This window comes from Solanum verrucosum, unplaced genomic scaffold (assembly GCF_900185275.1).
Source record: "Solanum verrucosum unplaced genomic scaffold, falcon-dt-bn FXZP01000285.1, whole genome shotgun sequence".
Taxonomy (NCBI): domain Eukaryota; kingdom Viridiplantae; phylum Streptophyta; class Magnoliopsida; order Solanales; family Solanaceae; genus Solanum; species Solanum verrucosum.
In genome coordinates this window covers 874,996-895,851 of record NW_026019934.1, presented here as the reverse complement: position 1 = coordinate 895,851, position 20,856 = coordinate 874,996, and the positions used below count along the sequence as shown (strand labels likewise).

At 31.8% G+C, this 20,856-nt stretch overlaps 3 protein-coding genes across 3 annotated transcripts; 2 read left to right on the top strand and 1 right to left on the bottom strand.

Annotated features, from left to right (window-relative positions):
- The first annotated feature begins 5,409 nt into the window (after nt 1-5,409).
- On the top strand, nt 5,410-7,845 carry LOC125833950 (probable mediator of RNA polymerase II transcription subunit 26b). Its single transcript, XM_049513123.1, has 9 exons — nt 5,410-5,874; nt 6,141-6,209; nt 6,294-6,376; nt 6,793-6,845; nt 6,931-7,052; nt 7,152-7,179; nt 7,265-7,479; nt 7,565-7,655; nt 7,739-7,845. Exons 1-9 carry the CDS (start codon nt 5,410-5,412, stop codon nt 7,843-7,845), a joined length of 1,233 nt encoding a protein of 410 aa, XP_049369080.1.
- Nucleotides 7,846-8,275: 430 nt separating this feature from the next.
- Nucleotides 8,276-10,020, bottom strand: LOC125834547 (uncharacterized). The gene is made up of 3 exons (XM_049513676.1): nt 9,608-10,020; nt 8,861-9,090; nt 8,276-8,781 (listed from the first exon to the last, which is right to left on the bottom strand). The coding sequence occupies exons 1-3, from the start codon at nt 9,984-9,986 to the stop codon at nt 8,503-8,505; spliced, it is 888 nt and encodes a 295-aa protein (XP_049369633.1). The 5' UTR covers nt 9,987-10,020; the 3' UTR covers nt 8,276-8,502.
- Nucleotides 10,021-16,338: 6,318 nt separating this feature from the next.
- On the top strand, nt 16,339-19,777 carry LOC125834465 (auxin efflux carrier component 1-like). The gene is made up of 6 exons (XM_049513613.1): nt 16,339-17,719; nt 18,358-18,622; nt 18,700-18,785; nt 18,887-19,044; nt 19,131-19,207; nt 19,395-19,777. The coding sequence occupies exons 1-6, from the start codon at nt 16,588-16,590 to the stop codon at nt 19,459-19,461; spliced, it is 1,785 nt and encodes a 594-aa protein (XP_049369570.1). The 5' UTR covers nt 16,339-16,587; the 3' UTR covers nt 19,462-19,777.
- Nucleotides 19,778-20,856: the final 1,079 nt, after the last annotated feature.

The following is a 20,856-nucleotide window of genomic DNA, read 5'->3' as shown; positions in this document are numbered from 1 at the left end:
AATCTTTGTAGATGAAATTGATGATGACAGTAAGTTGTTCATGGCCCTTTATTGTGAAAAAGAAACTCCTGACGATTTTTGGTTTTTGGACAGTGGTTGTTCCAATCATATGTCTGGAACAAGATCATTGTTCAAGGAGCTCGATGAGTCAAAAAAATCAGATGTAAGGCTAGGAGACAACAAGAAGATTCAGGTTGAAGGTAGAGGTACAGTTAGCATTATGACCAGCCAAGGTAATGCTAAGATTTTAGAAGATGTGATGTTTGTTCCTAGTCTATCTCATAATTTGCTTAGCATTGGACAACTAATGATTAGCGGATACTCAATTTTCTTTGACGATGGTGTTTGCACTATTAAAAATAAGAAATCTGAGAAAATCATTGCTAAAGTTCCAATGGCTAACAATAAAATGTTTCCTCTAGAAGTTTCAATGGTTGAGAGGTGTACTATGGTAGCTAGTGGAGATAATGAAACTAGACTATGGCATTTACGTTATGGGAATTTAAATGTTAATGGATGAAGTTATTGAGTCAAAAGGAAATGATTTTTGGGTTGCCAAAAGTTGAGAATCTTGATTTTTGTGAAAGTTGTGTTTATGGGAAACAAAGTAAAAAATGTTTTCCTATAAGCAAGTCTTGGAGAGCTTCTGTTTGTCTTAAGTTAGTACATGTTGATTTGTGTGGTCCTATGAGTGTTGAGTCTTTAGGGGGAAGTCGATACTTTCTGCTTTTTACTGATGATTATAGTCGTATGAGTTGGATATATTTCTTGAAATTTAAATCTGAAACTTTTGACAATTTCAAGAAATTTAAATCTTTTGTTGAGAGACAAAGTGGATGTAGACTCAAAACACTTCGAACAGATAGATGTGGTGAGTTTATGTCAAAAGAATTCAGTTCCTTTAGTGAGGAAAATGGAATACACATAGAACTCACAGCACCTTATACACCAGAGCAAAATGGTGTAGCAGAACGAAAGAACTGCACAGTTGTCGAGATGGGCAGAATCATGATGGAAGGTAGAGGTGTACTGAAGTGTTTTTTTGGCTGAAGCTGTTGCCACTGCTGTCTATTTGCTGAATATTTCTCCTACTAAGGCAGTGTTTAATCAAACACCATATGAAGCTTGGAGAGGTAACAAGCCCAAGGTAAGCCACTTACATGTCTTTGGTTGTATAGCTTATGCCTTGATAAATTCACAAGCTCGATGTAAGCTTGATGAAAAATGTATTTTTGTTGGATATAACACACAATCCAAGGCTTATAAGTTATATAATCCAGTGAGTGGTAAGATTACGGTCAATAGAAATGTTGTGTTTAATGAAGATGCAAGTTGGAATTAATTCCACAAATGAAAGTTCAAACATTAAGTTGTTGCCTTCTGACTATATTATTGATCAAGAGTATGTAGTTGATCCTTTTTTGGCTGGTCCATCGTCTACCTCATCAATTGCACCAGCAACTTCTCCAATATTGGAAAAACCTTCCGCTAAGCCAACTCCATTAAGAAGATCAACAAGAGATAGGAAACAAAATCCTAGATATGCTAACAGTACATCTTGTACCTTTGCTTTACTTGTTTCAGATCCTATCCTCTTTGAAGATGCTGTAAAAGAGGACAAATGGTGCAAGGCTATGGAAGAAGAGTTGATGGCTATTTAAAAGAATCAGACATGGGACTTGGTAAATTTGCCTGAAGGAAAGAAAGCTATTGGGCTCAAATGGGTGTTTAGAACCAAGTATCATGTTGATGGCATAATCCAAAAACATAAGGCAAGGCTCGTCGCAAAAGGTTATTCCCAGCAACAAGGTATTCACTTTGAAGAAACTTTTTCTCCTGTTGCTCGCTTTGAAACTGTGAGAACTTTTTTAGCCTTGGCTGCTAATTTACGTTGGCCAGTTTACCAATTCGATGTTAAATCTGCCTTTTTAAATGGTGATTTGGAAGAGGAAGTCTATGTCTCACAACCTGAAGGTTTTGTAGTAAATGGCAAAGAAGATAATGTCTACAGGTTAAAAAAGGCACTCTATGGCTTAAAGCAAGCGCCGCGGGCATGGTACTTCAAGATTGATTCATATTTCCATGAGAATGTTTTGAAAGGAGTAACAATGAGCCTACTCTTTATGTAAAACGAGAAGGTAAAAATGATTTTTTGGTCGTATGTCTTTATGATATATATGGATTCAAATGAGTCTATGATCACTGATTTTAAGGACTGCATGATGAAGAATTTTGAGATGTCTGATTTGGGTCTACTGCATTATTTTCTTGGTCTTGAGGTGAAACAGAGAATTGAAGGCATATTTCTTTCCCAAAGAAAATATGCAACAGATCTTTTGAAAAAGTTTACTATGGTAAATTGTAAAGTTGTTGTTACGCCGATGAATATTAATGAAAAGTTGTGTCGTGATGATGGTTCTGAAATGGCAAATGCAACTTATTTTAGAAGTCTGGTTGGTGGTTTGAATTACTTGTCTCATACAATACAAGATATTGCTTTCTCTATTGGCGTTATATCGAGATTTATGCACAATCCAAGCAAGCTTCACCTTGGAGCTGCAAAGAGAGTACTAAGATATATTACTGGGACAACAGAGCATGGAATTTGGTATTCTAAGGTAACAAATTTCACATTAACTGGCTTTACTGATAGTGACTATGCAGGCATCATTGATGATCGAAAGAGCACATCTGGTTTCTTGTTTAATCTTGGGTCTGGAGCAGTTTCATAGAGTTCAAAGAAGCAGGAAGTGGTCGCTTTATCAACTTCAGAGGCTGAATATATTGCAGCAACCTCTGCAGCTTGTCAAGCAGTTTGGTTAAGGAGACTTGTTGCAGATTTTAACCAAAAACCGACTGGTGCAACTAAGATTTTTTGTGACAATATATCTGCTATTGTGATGACGAAGAAGCCAACATTTCACAGCAGAACAAAGCACATTGATATTCGCTATCACTATATTAGAGGTCTTGTTTCTACTGGAGAAATTACTTTGAAGTCTTGTGATACAAATGAGCAAGCAGCAGACATCTTCACGAAGTCACTTCCGCAAACAAAGCGCGAGTTCTTCAGAGGTCAACTTGGAGTTTGCTGTTTTGAATCAAGGGGGAGTGTTGAAAAGTGTTTCAGATACTTGACCAAGTCTTCAGGAGTTTGTTAGTTAGTTTCCTTTATCTTAGCATGTTTAGATATTGTGGCAGATTAGTAGCTAATTAGTAGTTAGTGGTTTAGTGGACCTAGATTTTAGTATTTTCTGTTTTACAGTAAGCCTATTTATAGGCAGACTTATTGCTTCCATTATTAATCAGGAAAAAAAAAACTTTGCAGTAGCTTTTACTTCTGTTTTGGCTCTATTTTTCTGTTCACTTTCTCCTTTACTTCCTTTTTCTTTCCAACAAATCCATATTTAACAAACTTCTCGAATTCAAGCACTAGAAGTTTATAAGAAGGCGTCTTTGATAGTGAGAGAATTTTTCAATACAAATTCAGATTAGTCGGGTCTTAAAAACGAATTCCTAACATCAAATGGAAAGGAAAAGGAAAGAGGTATTACAATAGATGAGTACAAACTACAAAAGGTTAAAGCTTTTAACTTTTGAGTATTTGGTAAAGTAGAAAAATCAGTAGAACATGAATTTCATTTTTAAAAATTATTCAAACACTAAAGAAATATTTAAAAACTATTTTCACTTTATAAAAAACATTTAAAATAAGTCGATCTAAGCAGGTTAGCCGTAAGAATACAGAGACTTGTGGAAGAATGAAGAAAATCACAAGTAGCTTAAACTCATAAAACTAAAACATAGATCAATATTATGAGGGGAACATTTTCTTAAATAAAAATATGATCTAATACACTTTCATTTATTGCATATTTTGTCACCCTATGATGGTCTTATTAATATGGAATTTTATTCTATGAGAAATCCTAGACATTCTATAATAATCTTAGAGCTCGTTTGGATTAGCTTAAAAAAGTAGCTTTTAAGTCAAACTGAAATAACTTTTAAGTTAAAAAATAAAAAGTATAGGAAAACCTACTTTGGTTTTTGATTTATTTTAAACTTATTTTAAGTCAATTTTTTTTACCTTGCCAAACACTTTTTAACTTATTTTAAATCATTTTTGACTTATTTAAGTTATTTTTTATATTTGTCAAACACTTCCAGGAAGTCAACATCGACTCAAAAGTATGCTTAACCAACTTTTAAGCCAATTCAAACACTCTCGTCAGAACAACTAAGTTGTTGTACGTTTGTTTTTTCCCTACCGTACATTTAACTTGTAAACCACTAGTTTTTCATGACAAAATTAATAACAACTACGTTGGTAGGTTTGCGTATCCAGAATTTTGAGATTGACTTAAAAGTTGGTCAAACTTACTTTAAAGTCAGTTTTGATTTTTAGAAGTGTTTGACAAATATAAAAAGTAACTTTAAATAAGTTAGGAAGTTTTTGGCAAGGTCAAAAATAACTTTAAATAAGTTAAAAATGACTTAAAATAAGTCAAAAATCAAATGTAAATCTCCTTATTTTTTATTTTTTGACTTAAAAGTCATTTCAGTTTAATTTTTTATCTCTGACTTAAAATTTTTTTTTTTTTAAAAGTCAATTCAAATGGGCTCTTAGTTGTGACATTATACATATGGACCTTTAATTTGTTTCCTTGTGTGTGTGATTGTTGTAATAATACATTATGTCAAAACAATATTTGTCAAATTACACCAAGCATAAATGAATAGACTTAAAAGGCTAAAATTCAGTTAAGAACTTGAGATATACATTCCAAAATTTACATTTATGAAGTTTTTCCACATATAGTAGAACAATCAAGTCATTGATTATTGTAATTAATTTTGTAACTAACATTAAATTTAGATAAGAACTTGAGATACATAGTCAAACTTTTTTCCATCAACAATTAAAATTTAAGTTTTTGGATAGTATCAAAATTAGATAAAGACGGACTTTTTACTATTTGGGTGTTAAATAGCTGATCTTTTTTATCAAGAATCCAAATTTTAGTTCCTGGGTAGTGTCAAAGTAGGATAAAAATTGAATTTTTAGTTTTTGGGTGTTATGGATAGTTAATCAGGTTATCAAAAATTACATTTTAAGTTTTTGGGTAGTGTCAAAATAGGATAAAGATTGAATTTTTACTCTGTGGGTGTTATTGATAGTTAAATCTTTTTATCAGAAATCCAATTTTTAGTCTCTGGTTAGTGTGAAAATTGGATAAAGATTGATTTTTTACTCTTGGGTGTTATAGATAGTTAATCTTTTTAGTCAAAAATTCAATTTTTAGTTTTTGGGTATAATCAAGATTGAATTTTTACTCTCTCGGTGTTATAGATAGTTAATCGTATTAGCTTGGGGTTGTTGTTTAGAAAGGTTCTTGATTCACAATCATGAAAAAGATGTCTAGCGAACTTAGGCAATGGAGAGCCTATTTTAGGTCATCAAACTTGAACATTTTTTACATAATTGAATCTGCTTTAAGAGTAGCAGCCATTGATCACCCAAAAGAGTTTAAATTAAGAAGAGATGGAATTAATGAGCTACTCTTCTCAATTGGGGATTTTGATAGTGATAAGGCAGAAAATGTTGTTGATGTTGAGGGAGATAAGGGTAAAAGAAAGTGTAAAAATGAGTTAAATGATTGTGATATTGAAAAAAGGAAAAGTGAAAGCAATGTTGAAGTTGAGGCATTGAGTGATGAGATAGAGGAAGAGTCTCGAGTTGTTAACGAGGCTCTTTCGATCAAGAACAGCTATGTTGAAGTTGAGGCATTGAGTGATGAGATAGAGGAAGAGTCTCGAGTTGTTAACGAGGCTCTATTGATCAAGAAAATCATCGATAACAATCAAAATGAGGTACATATCAATAGAGTGATTTTACTTCACTCAATTGAACTATTTTTTGCTATTGTTGGTTTTGTACATGTTTTCTTGATTATTTTTTATACATTATGAAGTAAGAATTTTTTTTTGTCTTTATTGATATTTGATTGTAGTTAGTCTTTGAAACAATGTAGAAATGTGATGCCATTTAGTTTCCTTTATTTCTGCTTTGAAATGTTTCTACTTGAGTCGAGGGTCTTCAGTTGTAAGATTTTGATAATGTTATGTTCTTTTGACAGTCTGATTCGAATATATATAAGAGCTTAAAGAGGCTTCAAATGATGGCTTTGTCCGTGGAGATTCTGCAGGTTTGATCTTTTATCAATGTATTGATTTGATTTGCAATTTCTTTTATCAGCAATTCGTACTCAACGTATATATTTTTATATCAGAACACAGAAATTGGGAAGTCTGTTACTACTCTCAGATGGCACAACTCAAAAAATATTCGATGTCTGGCCAGGAAGATGGTCAAGTATGTCACTCTTTTTTTATTGCTGCTGAACTATGACATGATGCTTCATTTAATATAGTTTTGAACAATATTTCTTTTTGAGTTATCGCACCATTTTGTCATCACTTGCAGCTTTTGTAGGATTTTCATATTGTTTTTTTATTTATTTACATGCTAGCGTGGATAATACAGGGAGTGTGATGATGTCCTTACCTTATTTGTACAGTTTTCTGCTTCAGTACTATTAAGTAATTGAAGCATATACCTAATTTCACCACTTTGTGCACTTAACCGCGACTTTTTGTGTTTGATTGTGGTTATATAAGAAACTGTCGTTGTGTAGAAACATTGATTATTCCCTTACAATGACTTAGATTAGACTGGATGGATATGGTAAACGAGTGTCGTTGTGTTTATTCCTTTCTCATGCATCACAGGGGGTGGATTGAAATGGTACAAGAGTGGATGGATGCTCGAGCAACATTAACAGGTCCTCCAAAATTTAGTGTTCTGTATTCTATGTTTAAGGTCATTATTGAAGTCTAATGTGGTGAGTTGTGAAATTATTGGTACAGAAAGGAAATCTGAGTCTACGAAAGCATTTGTTGTTGATGAAGAAGACGGAGGACTTCCTGCCCCACCCTTGGAGGACATACCTTTCCTTTTTACTCAGACAACTTCAATCGAGTTGTCACAAGTATGCCTAACGTCATACCTTTCTTCGACAAAATCATTTATCTTTATCTTCATGATTGAAACTGACTCGTTTTTATCATTCTCTATATATTAAATGTAGATCTTTGATGGCATGGATGATGATGGAAGTGAGTAGAAACTTTTGTCCTTGTAATTATTTCAAATCTAGTCTTTTCTATTCGATTCTTCATCTAATCGTGGATTTTCTTTCAGATGTTATAATCAGCGTGGGCCAAAAGGACGAGCAAGAAAGGAAACAAACTTCAGTACTTGTCAAACCAAATATGCCTCCCGGAGGCAACTCAGGGCGTGGAAGACCAACTAAGCCAACGCTCGAACAAAAGCTCAACAATGATCATGAAATGAAACTCAAGGAGAAATCTGACCAAAGAAAAATTCAAACAAGGCATGTGCCTACTCAACAAAACGTGAGTGAGTATTCGAAGGGTGTGAATTTCTAGTTCATGTAAAGCTTCGATTTCTAACTAACAGATCATCATTTTGTTGTATCAGAAACTGAAATGCCCCGATGAGGATGTAGAACATTTGAAACTTGAGGCCACAAAGCGAAAGCTCCATGAGTGTTACCAAGAAGTTGAAAATGGTTAGTTTGGTGCGTAGACTTAAATAACTCATTGTGCACTACAAAACATGTCTGATGATATTTCCTTATCAATTGTTCTTCAGCGAAGAGGCAGAGGACTGTTCAAGTAATGAAGTTGAAGGACATACCTAAGCAAGGCCGTGGCATTAGAAAGCCTCATAATAGGCATTTGGTAAATAGGCGTCAATGAATCATTTCTTCGCCTTTGCTAGTCAATCTTGTCAGTGAAGACTTGTGTCAATGATATCAACTAATAACTCAACATATAGTGGATCTCGTCTAGTTAGGAGAGGTGTGTGTTTTAAAATGTTGTTCAAATTATACATTTTCCTGTTGGAAGGATCTGAATTGTGCCCCGATTTTCGAGTTTTTTGAACATTAGCCTGCCCTTTATTTTATTTCTTTCATAGAAATGCCCTGAATTGCAATTTGCTCATCAGAATAAGTGCATTTATATGTGGCTGGATCATTTTGTTTACAAATGATACAAATATGAAAGAAATACAAAAGTTGGACCTATTTGATCATGATCTCTATTATATTCAATTATCATAGTGTCACATCATTGGTGCATTTGTATGTCGACGCAAGAAATAATCAAATAATCTCAAACGAATTGGTACATACAAGGAAACATTTCATAATATCTAGGAAACATTTCTTATTACAACAACAAAAAAAAAAAACCATTAATATAATACATAGAAAAATCATTTTATAACGACGCCATTTGCCCAAATATCTTATGGATGCTTCCAAAGGAAATTTGACTATTATAGTGACATATCGTTACATAAGATGATTGTTATAAAGATGTCTGACTATAGTGATCATCAAGCGGCATAACTTAGAGAGAAGAAAAGATAGGGACTCCAGGTAGTGTGTAACCAGCATCAACAATAAATATATTGCCAGATACATAATTTGAAGAATCATGGACCAAATATCTCAATAGTGAAGTCAATGCTGGATCAGTTGTACCAAAAGTTTTAAGTGGAATACTTCTTTTTGCTACATTTTTTAGCCAATCTTTTTTCACTAAATTCTCAGTAATCTCTGATTTGAAAAGACCTGGTGCTATTGCATTCACTCTAATATTGTGTTCTCCCAATTCTAATGCCATTACCTGCAAATTTCATAAACAAAGTTATTATGATAGGTGTTTGATACGACAAACGTCATTTAATTTAGGGTTAGGTTATAACCTTTGTCATAGAATCCATAGCAGCCTTGGAGGAACTATAAGCAATACCACCACGCAGTAAAGCTCTATTTAAACCAGAAATAGATGAAATATTAATAATTGAGCCTCCTTTTTTTGAAGCTTGCATTTGTCTTCCAACATATTTGGAAACTAACCAAGATCCTGTCAAATTTGTTCTTAAAGTATTTTCCCACTCTTCCTCAGAAATATCCACTGAAGATTTTATCCCTCCTATAGATAAAACACACAAAATAGATTCATATTATATATATGAAATTATATTAAAGTAGCTTGAGCCAAAAAATTATACTGCATATATATAGAAGTGCAATGAATTAATGATTCGGAATTCACGAAAACTTTCAATAACTTACTAAACAAAGGCTAAGAAAAAAAAAAACTATAAAATACAATGTTTTTAATTATTATTGTATAAATTGTTGAATTAATCTTCTTTGATATAAATAAATATTTTATTTAGTGACAAAGCGTTTCAAAAAGTATGTCATGTTATGAGTCGAATCTCAAAATGTCATATATGTATTTTAGTATTTTAGCTCCATCGTGATTACAAGTATTAAATATAAATATAAATATTTTGGGAATTTCGTAAGAAACTACTTATTCATTCGTGTTTTTACTAAAATCTAACCGAAATCGATAAATAAAATTGATAAATTCTAAAATCAGCCGAACCGATCGATATGCAACACATATTTTGTTGGTATAAACTTTTTTACGTACGTACCTCTAACGCCAGCATTGTTAATAAGAGCATCAATGTGACCAAATGCATCCCAAGCTTTCTTTACTGATGCTTCAATAGTTGTACCATCAGCAGTAACATCAAGTTCAATAGCCTTAGCTCTAACTAAATGAGAATTTGAACCAGCCATTGTATTAATTTCATCACAAAGGGACTTCAACCGGTCCGCTCGACGAGCACCCGCCACGACTCTGCACCCGGACCTAGCTAGGTCAAGGCAGAATTCGCGGCCGAGCCCCGCCGACGCACCGGTTACAAACACCACTTTGCCTTCCAATTGTAGCCATGGCTCCAAATGGTTAGCTACATTGTTCATTTTTTGAGTCCTTGGCTCAACATATTTTGGTACTTGTGTTGTCATAATTATATTGTGATAGCTATATGGGACTTGATAGGAGTTTTTTTTGTTAGGAGTTTATTAATTCTAATATAATTAGATGTGTACATATATATAGGTAAAAAATTTGAAAAGGTGAATTGAATAGGGGACATAATTTTGAAATTAAAAAATCATGGTTCATGCATATGTATGTGGTTGATAGGTTCTAGTAAGGATGTGAGGTAGATATCAAACTCATCATTGATTTTTCCAAAATGAGGACCCCATGGACCACACTATAAGTTTTATAATCATCCAAAGTGATGCCGGAATGGTAATTAAAACTTCTCAATCTTTAACAAACATTTCAAATTCAAAATTTAGATATATATATAAGAAATCGTATTTAATAGTGAACGCTCTAATTTACCCTAAAGTAGAATTTTTCAATACAAATTCAACTTAATCAGGCCTTAAAACGAATTCCTAACATCAAATGGAAAACGAAAAGGAAAGAGGTATTACAATAGATGAGTACTAAAACTTTTGAGTGTTTGGTAACGTATAGAGAAATCTATAGAACATTAATTTCATTTTAAAAATTAATTCATACACTAAAAGAAATATTTATAAGCTATTTTCACTTTATAAAAAACACTTAAAATAAGTCAATTTAAGTTGGTTAGCTCTATGAAGACAAAGACTTGTGGAAGAAAGAAGAAAAGCAAAAGTAGCTTAAACCCATAAAACTAAAACATGCATAGATGAATATGAGGGAAACATTTTCTTAAATTACTAAAATATGGTCTATTACACTTTCATTTATTGCATATTTTGTCACCCTATGGTGATCCTATAAATATGGAATTATATTCTATGAGAAGTCCTATTCATTTTATAATAGTCTTAGTCAAAACAGCTAAGTTGTTGTACGTTTGTTTTTTCCCTATAGTACGTAAAACTTGTAAATCACTTATTTTTCATGACAAAATTAATGGAGTAACAGTTGGTAGCTGGGTTCCAGCAAGGGTTATAAATTTACATGAAAAAAAAAATAACTTTTTTTTAATAGAACCACCGGTAGATAATTTTATCTTTCATATAAAATAGATAATTTCATGATTTTGGTATAAACTATCATAGATTTCTCACTTTCCCCAAAAATGCCTTTTGAGCTTTTGTGTTAGAGTACAATAGGACATGATAATAATTATAACAAATTAACTAATTTAAATTCACGTATATAGAGAGCGCTTATTAAGTGTTTCGTATTAGAAGTTTTTCTATTTCCAGAGTTTTAAATTCTAAATTGTAAATTAAAACGATGAAAGATCTTGTATATCTTATATTAGGGCTGAGGGTAATTCTTAGAATCTCGAAATCATAAGTTTCACTTCTCATTTGTATTTCATCATACCTATTAGGTGATAAAGTAAAGATATATTTTTAACAAGACGCATTAGGGCAACACATAAATGGTGAAGGATACGGTATATATGGATCAAAATTAAAGCTATTATTTTTCTGAATTTTTTTTGTGAGCCAGCTGGGTAGGTGGTAAAAACAATTATTTTCCTTTATATAATTCTCTGTATATGCATGCATGCGGGACAATTTTGCGCTAATTATCGTATACGTTCTCATCGTAAAAAGTACGTGTATTTCATACGTATAAATATGTTGATTATACTAATAAATAACTCGAGCCCAATCTATAATACTAAATGAGCTATAGCCTATCAATTGGGGGGGGAAAGGAGGAGGAATTTTCACAAATAGTAACTATATATAATAAATGTAATTATGCTCCATAGCTATAGTTGACATATTTATGGGATGTGGCTGCTGTTTAAGCTACATCGTTTGTATAATTCGTGGGTACATTTGTATTTTTGTATAAACTCGAATTTCTACAAATACAAATATTTGATCTTTAAACAGTTATACAAATTATATTATACAAAATTACATTATAAAGTTATACAAATTCTGAATGATACAAACGTGCAAATTATATAAATTCAAAACCCCAGCCCACGTAATTATCACCGAATATAGGTCGCGAGTGGTAGTTAACTTAAAATATAGCCATGATGACTAATAAACTAATACTGTAATTTCACCCAAAAAAATGAGTTTGTATATCAAGCCCAAAACTTTGTCTTATTGGGCCTTATATTGTTAAGATTTTCTGTTTGAGAAAAATTTACCAAGAGCCCATGGGCTAATTTGTTAAGCTAAAATCTGCTGGTTAACTGAAAAGGAATAAGGCCTAAAGCCCATTCTGTTGTTTGAATTTGGGTAAATCACATAAATATGTTATATTAAAAAAATATTTACCATCTATAGCAATATAATTTTTCTAACTAAATATAATAATTTTTTGAAATTAAAAAATTGTACCGTCTATATTCGCTTTGCCTCTTTCTCTGCCTTTTTTTTTCTCTTCCTCCTCTGCTTTTATTTTTTTTCTTCGTCTCTTTTTGTGTCATTCTATATCTTCCTCCTCTTCTTCTTCTTTTTATTCTTCTTCTTCTTTCAAATTTCCATCTAAAGAACTCCTCTACTCAGTTTTTACCCATAATTTGCAATTTTCACCCAAAAATACGATGTTAAAAGGAATAGAAAGACCGAAAATTTGTACAAAATTAAGTTTTCAAGCAGAAATTTCAAATATCTAAAATTAAAACAACAAAAGTTCACCATTGATGGTTATTATAAAGCTTCAAATTTTGAATTCATTATTTGAATTTTATGAATTTGTGATTAGTTTCCATTCATATTTAATTCAACTTTAATATGTGTGTAATACTTTTTAATTCAAGTTTAATTCATTTGGCAGTTTATTATGTTTCTTCATTTCTTACGATTAAATTACTTGTCTAATTAATTATTGATACAAGTTTTATTTAGTCTACGAATCATTGACTGCTCTTTTGTTTGTATTAGATATATTTCATAATTGTATTAAAATTGTATTAAAATCATGAACAATACATTTAAAATACATATTGCGAATTTCACTCCCCTTTTAATGATACCAACTAAAATAATTTAGGTGACACACTTATAATACATTTTTAATACATATTGCAAACATCACTCATGTTCTTAGTGATACAAACCAAAAATAATTTACAAGACACATAAAATACTTGTTTTATTCATGAATAATACAAGTTTAATTCAATCTGTAGATTATTGTCTTGTCTTTCGTTACTTACACTTTTCATTCATTCTTAATTCTCTCTTCTAATTCAATTTTAATTTTGTATAATACATTTTTAATGCAAATTTAATTTTGTATAATACTTTCATTAGTTACGTTTTTTATTCATGCTTAATTCTCTCTTCTAATTCAACTTTAATATTTGTGTACTACACTTTTATTTTAATACAAGTTTAATTCATTTTGCAGTTTATTGGTTTATTTGTTACGATTGGATTACTTGTTTAATTCATTATTGATACAAATTTTATTCAATTTACAGATAATAAAATGCTCTTTCGTTTGCTACATCATTGATTAGCCAAGGATTGGAGAGATCAAAAAAGAGCTCATAAAAAGTTTGTAGAGAGAAAGAAAGGAAGAAAGAGTGTGAGAGAGAGAAAAAAAAAGAGCGAGAGAAACACAATTTAATAAAATACATTGTATTGTTATATATTGCTATAAATGGTAATAATTAAAGAGTATATTTAAAATAAGTAATTATTTTTTAAAAGGGATCCACTCAAGTAATTAACCCTTTGAATTTCACTCATATGAATCCATAAAAGAAAAGACAATCATCAAAAATTCTAGTGCGATGGATAAGATCTCTACAATTTTAATTACAGATTAAGAATTTCGAGTGAACAAAATTGTAATGAAGCATAAACATGACAATCAAACACGACTCTTTCTTAATAGGAAAAAGAAAACTTCATTAAATAGTTTGTGAAAAGTATTTCTTACTTCATCTTTGATCTTTCCTTTCATATTTTACTCAATTTTATACGACACGATTTTAAATTAATCAAATCTTCGTATAAATATTGAACATTGAAAAAAAAATATGATCAAGGTAAGGACAAGAGGTAAGTGTTACTTATAAGCACGAGAACCTGAAAAGATTTTGGAAAGGAATTAAAGTACTAAAAAGAAGAATAAAAATGAAAGGGACATAACATAACAAGAAAGAATATAAACAAAAACATAGTTTATGTGGAAATAATGATTACTGCATCCTCTGTAGCACACAAAAAAATTGATGGGAATCTATAATATCTCCTCCTGCAATTATTACATATTAGATATTCTAAATCCTACTTTTATTTACTAGGTCACTTTCATCCCATATCTATACTATATCATAATAATATATTTTATAATTATAAGAGAAGAACTGAAAAGGATAAATGTATATACAGATTTTATTTCTAAAAGTTTTTTAATCTTTACGTATTTCGTGAACATAGATTTTGACTTAAATAACCTAGTATATCAAAAATAGTTTTAAAAGGCATATGTAGATTTTTGACTTAATAACATGTTTATATTGATTTTTCTTTCACGTGAGATATTACGATCCAAACTCTTCACATGTATTGTTTGTTTGACTTAATAAATTACACTAATTTGTTTATTGAGTTCAAAACATGTGTAATATTTTCACTTTCCACTCCATTTTGATATAGGGTTCGACTAATTAAGAGGTGTGTTTCTTTTAGTGACACTATTCAACCAATCCAAAACTTTAAAAACTAGTAAATCGCCTTGAACACAAGTGGTTTACAAGAATGATTTTGGAGGTGAACATTTTTGAATTTTTGACCTTACTTACTTTTTGATAAAATTCGAAGTTGAACAAATTTTGATCTTTGGTCTTGAAAGTTTATTCATGGAACACGCAGAGTCTAGTTTTAAGACCATTCATTTCAAGATCATTGGATATAATTTTTTGGAACATAACATATCCAGTTACGTTTAGACTCAACATTGGATCAATTGTTCATGCTTAAATTAACCAGACCAATTCAAATTTATTTTCCAATTTATCTTATATATTTAAGATCATAAGTTTAAACACTTTTAACAAACCCAATCAAGAATATAAGTGAAAAAAAAGGAAAAAGTGACTCCTCATAGAAGAAAAGTTTGTTTTTCCATCCGACAGCAGTAAAAGTTACAAAAATATTTTAAGGTAATAATAAAGCTGTAAAAAATTAAGTTAAGTAATCCCTAAAATAATTTTACAGAAAAATAAAAAAGTGAAGAGAGAATCTTTCTGTTTCTCTTCTTTCCTTTTCTCTGATATTCTTGTTTGTTGAATGTTGGTCCTTTCCTTTTCTCTCATATAAATAAAATAGAATAAAAAATATACTTTCCAAATTATATTTATTATCGTTTTTAATTATCAGCTCCAGAAAATATAACCCACTGACTATATATCAAAGACAATTTTTTTTGAAATAATACTAATATTCCAATATCATAAAGTATATCTGATCTCAAGAAATACATTTTTATTGGTAAAATGATCAAAAAAATTAAATCACAAGTTGCTTAGCAATATATAAATTTAATCTAATAAAATTGTGTAAAACACGTTGAATTTTACCACCTCAGTGGAGGAAGACAATTTAAACTCAAATTTCATTTCTTTAGTTTTGTACTATCATAATTAGGCTCATTTAATTCTTGTTCATGTTCTAGCTAATATGTCTGAGCGTGTGAAATGTGTAAAGTCAATTTATCTCTTTTTATAATTTTAGATAATCGTTAGTTCTTAAACTAACTCTTGGAATTGTGATAGACGCAAAGTATAAATCTTTAATATCATATTAGAATTAGATCAATTTAATTCTTGTTAAAAATTTAATTAATAAATTTATACATACGTCTTTGGGCAATTCTTACCTTTCTATATTAAATTAAGCTCAAAATTCATTTCCTTATAAAACATTGATAGAAGTTAACAATATTATGACATCAACAAAGAATTCTCACACTTTTTGATTGAATATTTATTTGCATTCATTTTCATTTTCCCGCTCTCTTGGTTTTTTTTTAAAGAGAAATGAGAATTACCTATTTATCCAACAAATATTAAAATGTTTTACTGTGTTATAGAGCTCTTAGGAGGCCTCTCTCTCATCATGAAAAGACTTACTAAAAAGAAGAAGCTTTTTCCAAAGGACCTCAGCTTTTACTTCTTTGTCTGCCATTTAATTTCCTTAAATATATCATATCACTTCTTTCATCTCCCACACAAAAACCTCTTCTTTTTTTCACTTCTCACAGTCTCCCTTTTAAAAACACTAGTAGCAAGTAGCTCTTTTCTAGCTATATCTTTCTTTAAGCTAAGAAGGTTTCTCCCATTTCTTAGTATTTATGAGTTAGAGGTGAGAAAGAAGGAGAAAAACTGAAGTGGGGTTTTGTACTTGAAGGAAAGTTTGGATCTTTTTGTGTTCTTGAAAAACCCCATGTGAGTTTTGTGATCAAAAATCCATTTTTCTGATCTATACTTTGTTTTGTGAAGGGAAAGTTTGAATCTTTTTGTGTTCTTGCATAACCCCATGTGAGTTTTGTGATCAAATATCCATTTCTTGATCTGTACTTTGTTTTGTGAAGTGAAAAGTTTGAATCTTTGTAAGAAAAAAAATGATATCACTTTCAGACCTTTACCATGTTCTTACTGCTGTAGTTCCACTGTATGTAGCAATGATCTTAGCTTATGGTTCAGTAAAATGGTGGAAAATTTTCAGCCCTGACCAATGTTCTGGAATCAATAGATTTGTTGCTCTTTTTGCTGTTCCATTGCTATCTTTTCATTTCATTGCTTCCAACAATCCATATGCAATGAACTACAGGTTCATAGCTGCTGACACTCTTCAGAAAATCATAGTTCTTTTTGTTCTAGCTATTTGGTCAAGAGTTAGCTCAAGGGGGTCCCTTGAATGGTCCATTACTTTGTTTTCACTGTCCACTTTACCAAACACTTTAGTTATGGGGATCCCTTTGTTAAAGGGTATGTATGGTGATGCCTCAGGAAGCTTAATGGTCCAAATTGTTGTGCTTCAATGTATCATTTGGTACACTTTGATGCTTTTCTTGTTTGAGTATAGAGGGGCAAGAATGCTTATTGCAGAACAGTTTCCTGACACCGGAGGGTCCATTATTTCCTTTAAAGTGGATTCTGATATTATTTCATTAGATGGTAAAGAGCCATTGGAAACTCAAGCTGAAGTTGGTGATGATGGGAAACTTCATGTAACTGTTAGAAAATCTACTAGTTCAAGGTCTGAAATTTTTTCAAGAAGATCCCATGGTCCTAATTCTGGTCTTTCATTAACTCCTAGACCATCCAACTTAACTAATGCTGAGATTTATTCATTGCAATCTTCAAGAAATCCAACTCCTAGAGGCTCAAGCTTTAACCATACTGATTTTTACTCAATGGTGAATGGAAAAAATGCAAATATGAGTCCAAGGAATTCAAATTTTGGGAACTATGGTCATGATGAGGAGAGTGGTGTTGCTGGATTTGGTAGAGGAAATGGGGTTTATGGACAGGGAAATGCAGGGTACCCTGCTCCTACTAATGCTGGAATCTTTTCTCCAGCCACTGGACCAGTGACCAAGAAGAAGGCTAATGGTGGTACAGAAGGTGGAAAAGATCTTCACATGTTTGTTTGGAGTTCAAGTGCTTCACCAGTATCTGAAGGAGGGATTCATGTCTTTAGGGGAGGAGGTGACTATGGTAATGAGCTTGGTGTTGGAGCCCACCCAAAAGGTATAACTACATTCTTGAACTGCGAATAATATACCATGTACCATGTTGTACTAGTTGTTGTTTTTCCAAATTTTAATTGATTTTGGTTGTCTTATTATGGATTTTGTGTTGCTTGTTCTTGTTACTTGTATGTTGTAATGCAATGCAGTCCCACTTAATTGGGGTGTACATTGACCCCTACCTCAGAGGTAAAGAGGTTGTTTCCGATTGACCCTTGGTTCAACTAGATAGATTTTTAGATTTGTGTTTGATTAATCTGTGGAGGGTTGAAGGTTGGAAGTTTGTTAAGTAATTTGGCATTATTGAGTTGTTTTCTTTCATTAGTTTCTTGTTTCAGGCATAAGTTTGGAGCCTTGCATATCCAATCCCTGAAATTATGGCCATATTTTTGTCTTTTTCTTGAGACAAACATGCTTGTATTACTTTTGTCTTCTCATGTTGCATAGGAAATTGGTTGAGTATCTACTGTAACACCTTATTTCCTTCATCATGTCTGGTAATTTTTAGTAAACCATGCATAAATCCAAACTAGTTGGACCGACTGTATGAATCGTTTATATCCATGCGTGTTTCATTTTAATATTAAAAAACTTATCTAGGTATTCTCTTATTGATTGAATGTTTTTTCCTCACATTAGATTATGATGAATTTGGCCGAGAAGAGTTCACATTTGGAAACAAACAGAACCTGAATGGAAATGACCGGGAAGGGCCAGTTGTGCGCTCGAGCTCCACAACCGAGCTCCGTCCCAAGATTGCTCAAGAAGAGACCAAGGCAACTGCCATGCCACCAGCTAGTGTCATGACCAGGCTCATTTTGATTATGGTGTGGCGAAAACTAATTAGGAACCCAAATACTTACTCCAGCCTCATTGGCCTAACTTGGTCCTTGGTCTCTTTCAAGTATGTTTACCCAAAATTTACTTAGTTTATATGCCATGGTCTATAATTAGACTTGTGACTAATGCCAAATCTTTTAGGTGGAATGTTCAAATGCCTGCGATTATAGCCAAATCAATATCGATTCTTTCTGATGCTGGTCTCGGAATGGCAATGTTTAGTCTTGGTATGTCTGATATAACAACTAGATAATCTTCACACAAAATTCCCTTTGTTCTTATGCGAGAATGTTAGTGTTTTAAACTGATTTTCATAATGGAACGACAGGTTTGTTCATGGCATTGTCGCCTAGAATCATTGCTTGTGGGAAAACAATTGCTCTCTTCTCAATGGGTGTGAGATTCCTTACTGGTCCTGCAGTTATGGCTGCTGCCTCCATTGCAGTCGGACTTCGAGGTGTCCTTTTGCATATTGCTATCGTTCAGGTAAACGATAACTTCATAACGATACATAAACATGCTTTTATTGCCACTCATATAAATGACAAATTTGCTTTAAATTCATTTTTCAGGCAGCACTACCTCAGGGAATCGTTCCATTCGTCTTTGCGAAGGAATACGGCGTCCATCCTGATATATTGAGCACAGGGTGAGGCCTCAAAACACACATCATGTTTTTATCATGAAATGTGAATAATAAACATTCTTGAAATACTATAACTTTTGAGGTTCTTGTTGAATGTAACTCAAGAATCTTGCCTATCAACTATAAAATGTTGTATGGTATTTTTGATTTTTAATAAACACTAAATCATGTTTTTGAATAATTATTGCAGGGTTATATTTGGGATGTTAGTAGCTCTTCCTATAACTTTGGTGTACTACATTTTGCTGGGACTTTGAAGCTGATGTTGAAGAACCAAGCTGCTGAAGTTTTTTGTAAAAGGAAAAAACTAAAGACCCTTTTGGCATATGGTCTTTTTTGCTACTAACAGAATATGAATTTCTCAGATAAAGAAGAGAAAAAGGAGACAAAAATGAAAGCAAAGTGGAATTGTGAATGGTCAATTGTTGGGAACAACCAATAGAGGATTTTTAGTGGAAAATTCTTTTGTTGTCTCTTTGTCCTCTCTTTACCTTTTTGAACTTCTGTGCTATCCTAGGCTTACATGTCTTTTGCTTCTTTTCAATGAAGAAAGTGATGTTTATTTTTTCTATATATATGTAGATGTCCATTGTCTTTTAGGAGTACCTTTTCTTTTGAAGCTTTCAAAAAGCTACTACTTAGTACTTACTAACCTTAATTAAACACAATTTATGTGTGAAAATGGGCTGCTTTTTTCTTTATCATGGTTAATGTGTTCTTATAAAAGTGAAAAGAAAAAAAATTATGCACACTTTGTAAGTGTTTGGTGTGCTTTATATGTTTGTTTGGTGTGAAAAGAATTAAGTGGATGTAAACTAGGTCCAAGTTAAAAGTAACTAAATAATAGGGCAAATGAACAAGATAGAACCTTTTGATAATTTATCCTTTAGAGTAGACTAGTTGGACTAGTCAGATCAATAAATTTCGAATACTAAATCTTTAATAGAAAAACTTATATGGTTATATTGTTGTCATAATTATTTATCTCCACTTTGTATACTGTTCCAGTCCTAGTGAATCCAGAGTTAAAAGATTTTCTCAGGAAAAAAATAAATTTTGGAGGCTCTTTGTTTTGAATTTACTACTATTATTTGTACATAACTTGAAGAAACAGAAAGAAATCTCATGTGCATTTAATTCTCTTTTGGTTGTTTATATCTGTCTCTTATTTTTCCATAAGTTTGCAGAGCAAGTGAACAACTTCTATTTCTTTTTGACAGTACAAATAATTATTTTTGTAGCACTAATTGCTTGTAATAAAGTTTAACAACTCTGCCCCCAACAACTTGCAACTAGGGTTTAAAAGTAATACTTAGTAGTAACAAAAATATTTTCCATTATTTGTGATATTGTTCGCCTTGAATTTAAATTTATGTCACTAAGGAGTAAAGAATAAGACCACTTGGATGAAAATAACATTCACAAAAATGTTATAATATAGGGTAGTATCGAACATAGAAGACATTGATTGATAACAATAAAAGGATGGATGCTTGATTATGATACAATAGAGGTCTATTAGTTTAACTCAGTTGACCACCGTAATTGATGAATGAATAGGTAGTCGGTAGATTAGGTGCACCTCTCTCTAAGTGAGAAGTAATGAGACTAGTCTCCCTCCTTCCAAGGGTCTTAGACCCAATCATTCCTAG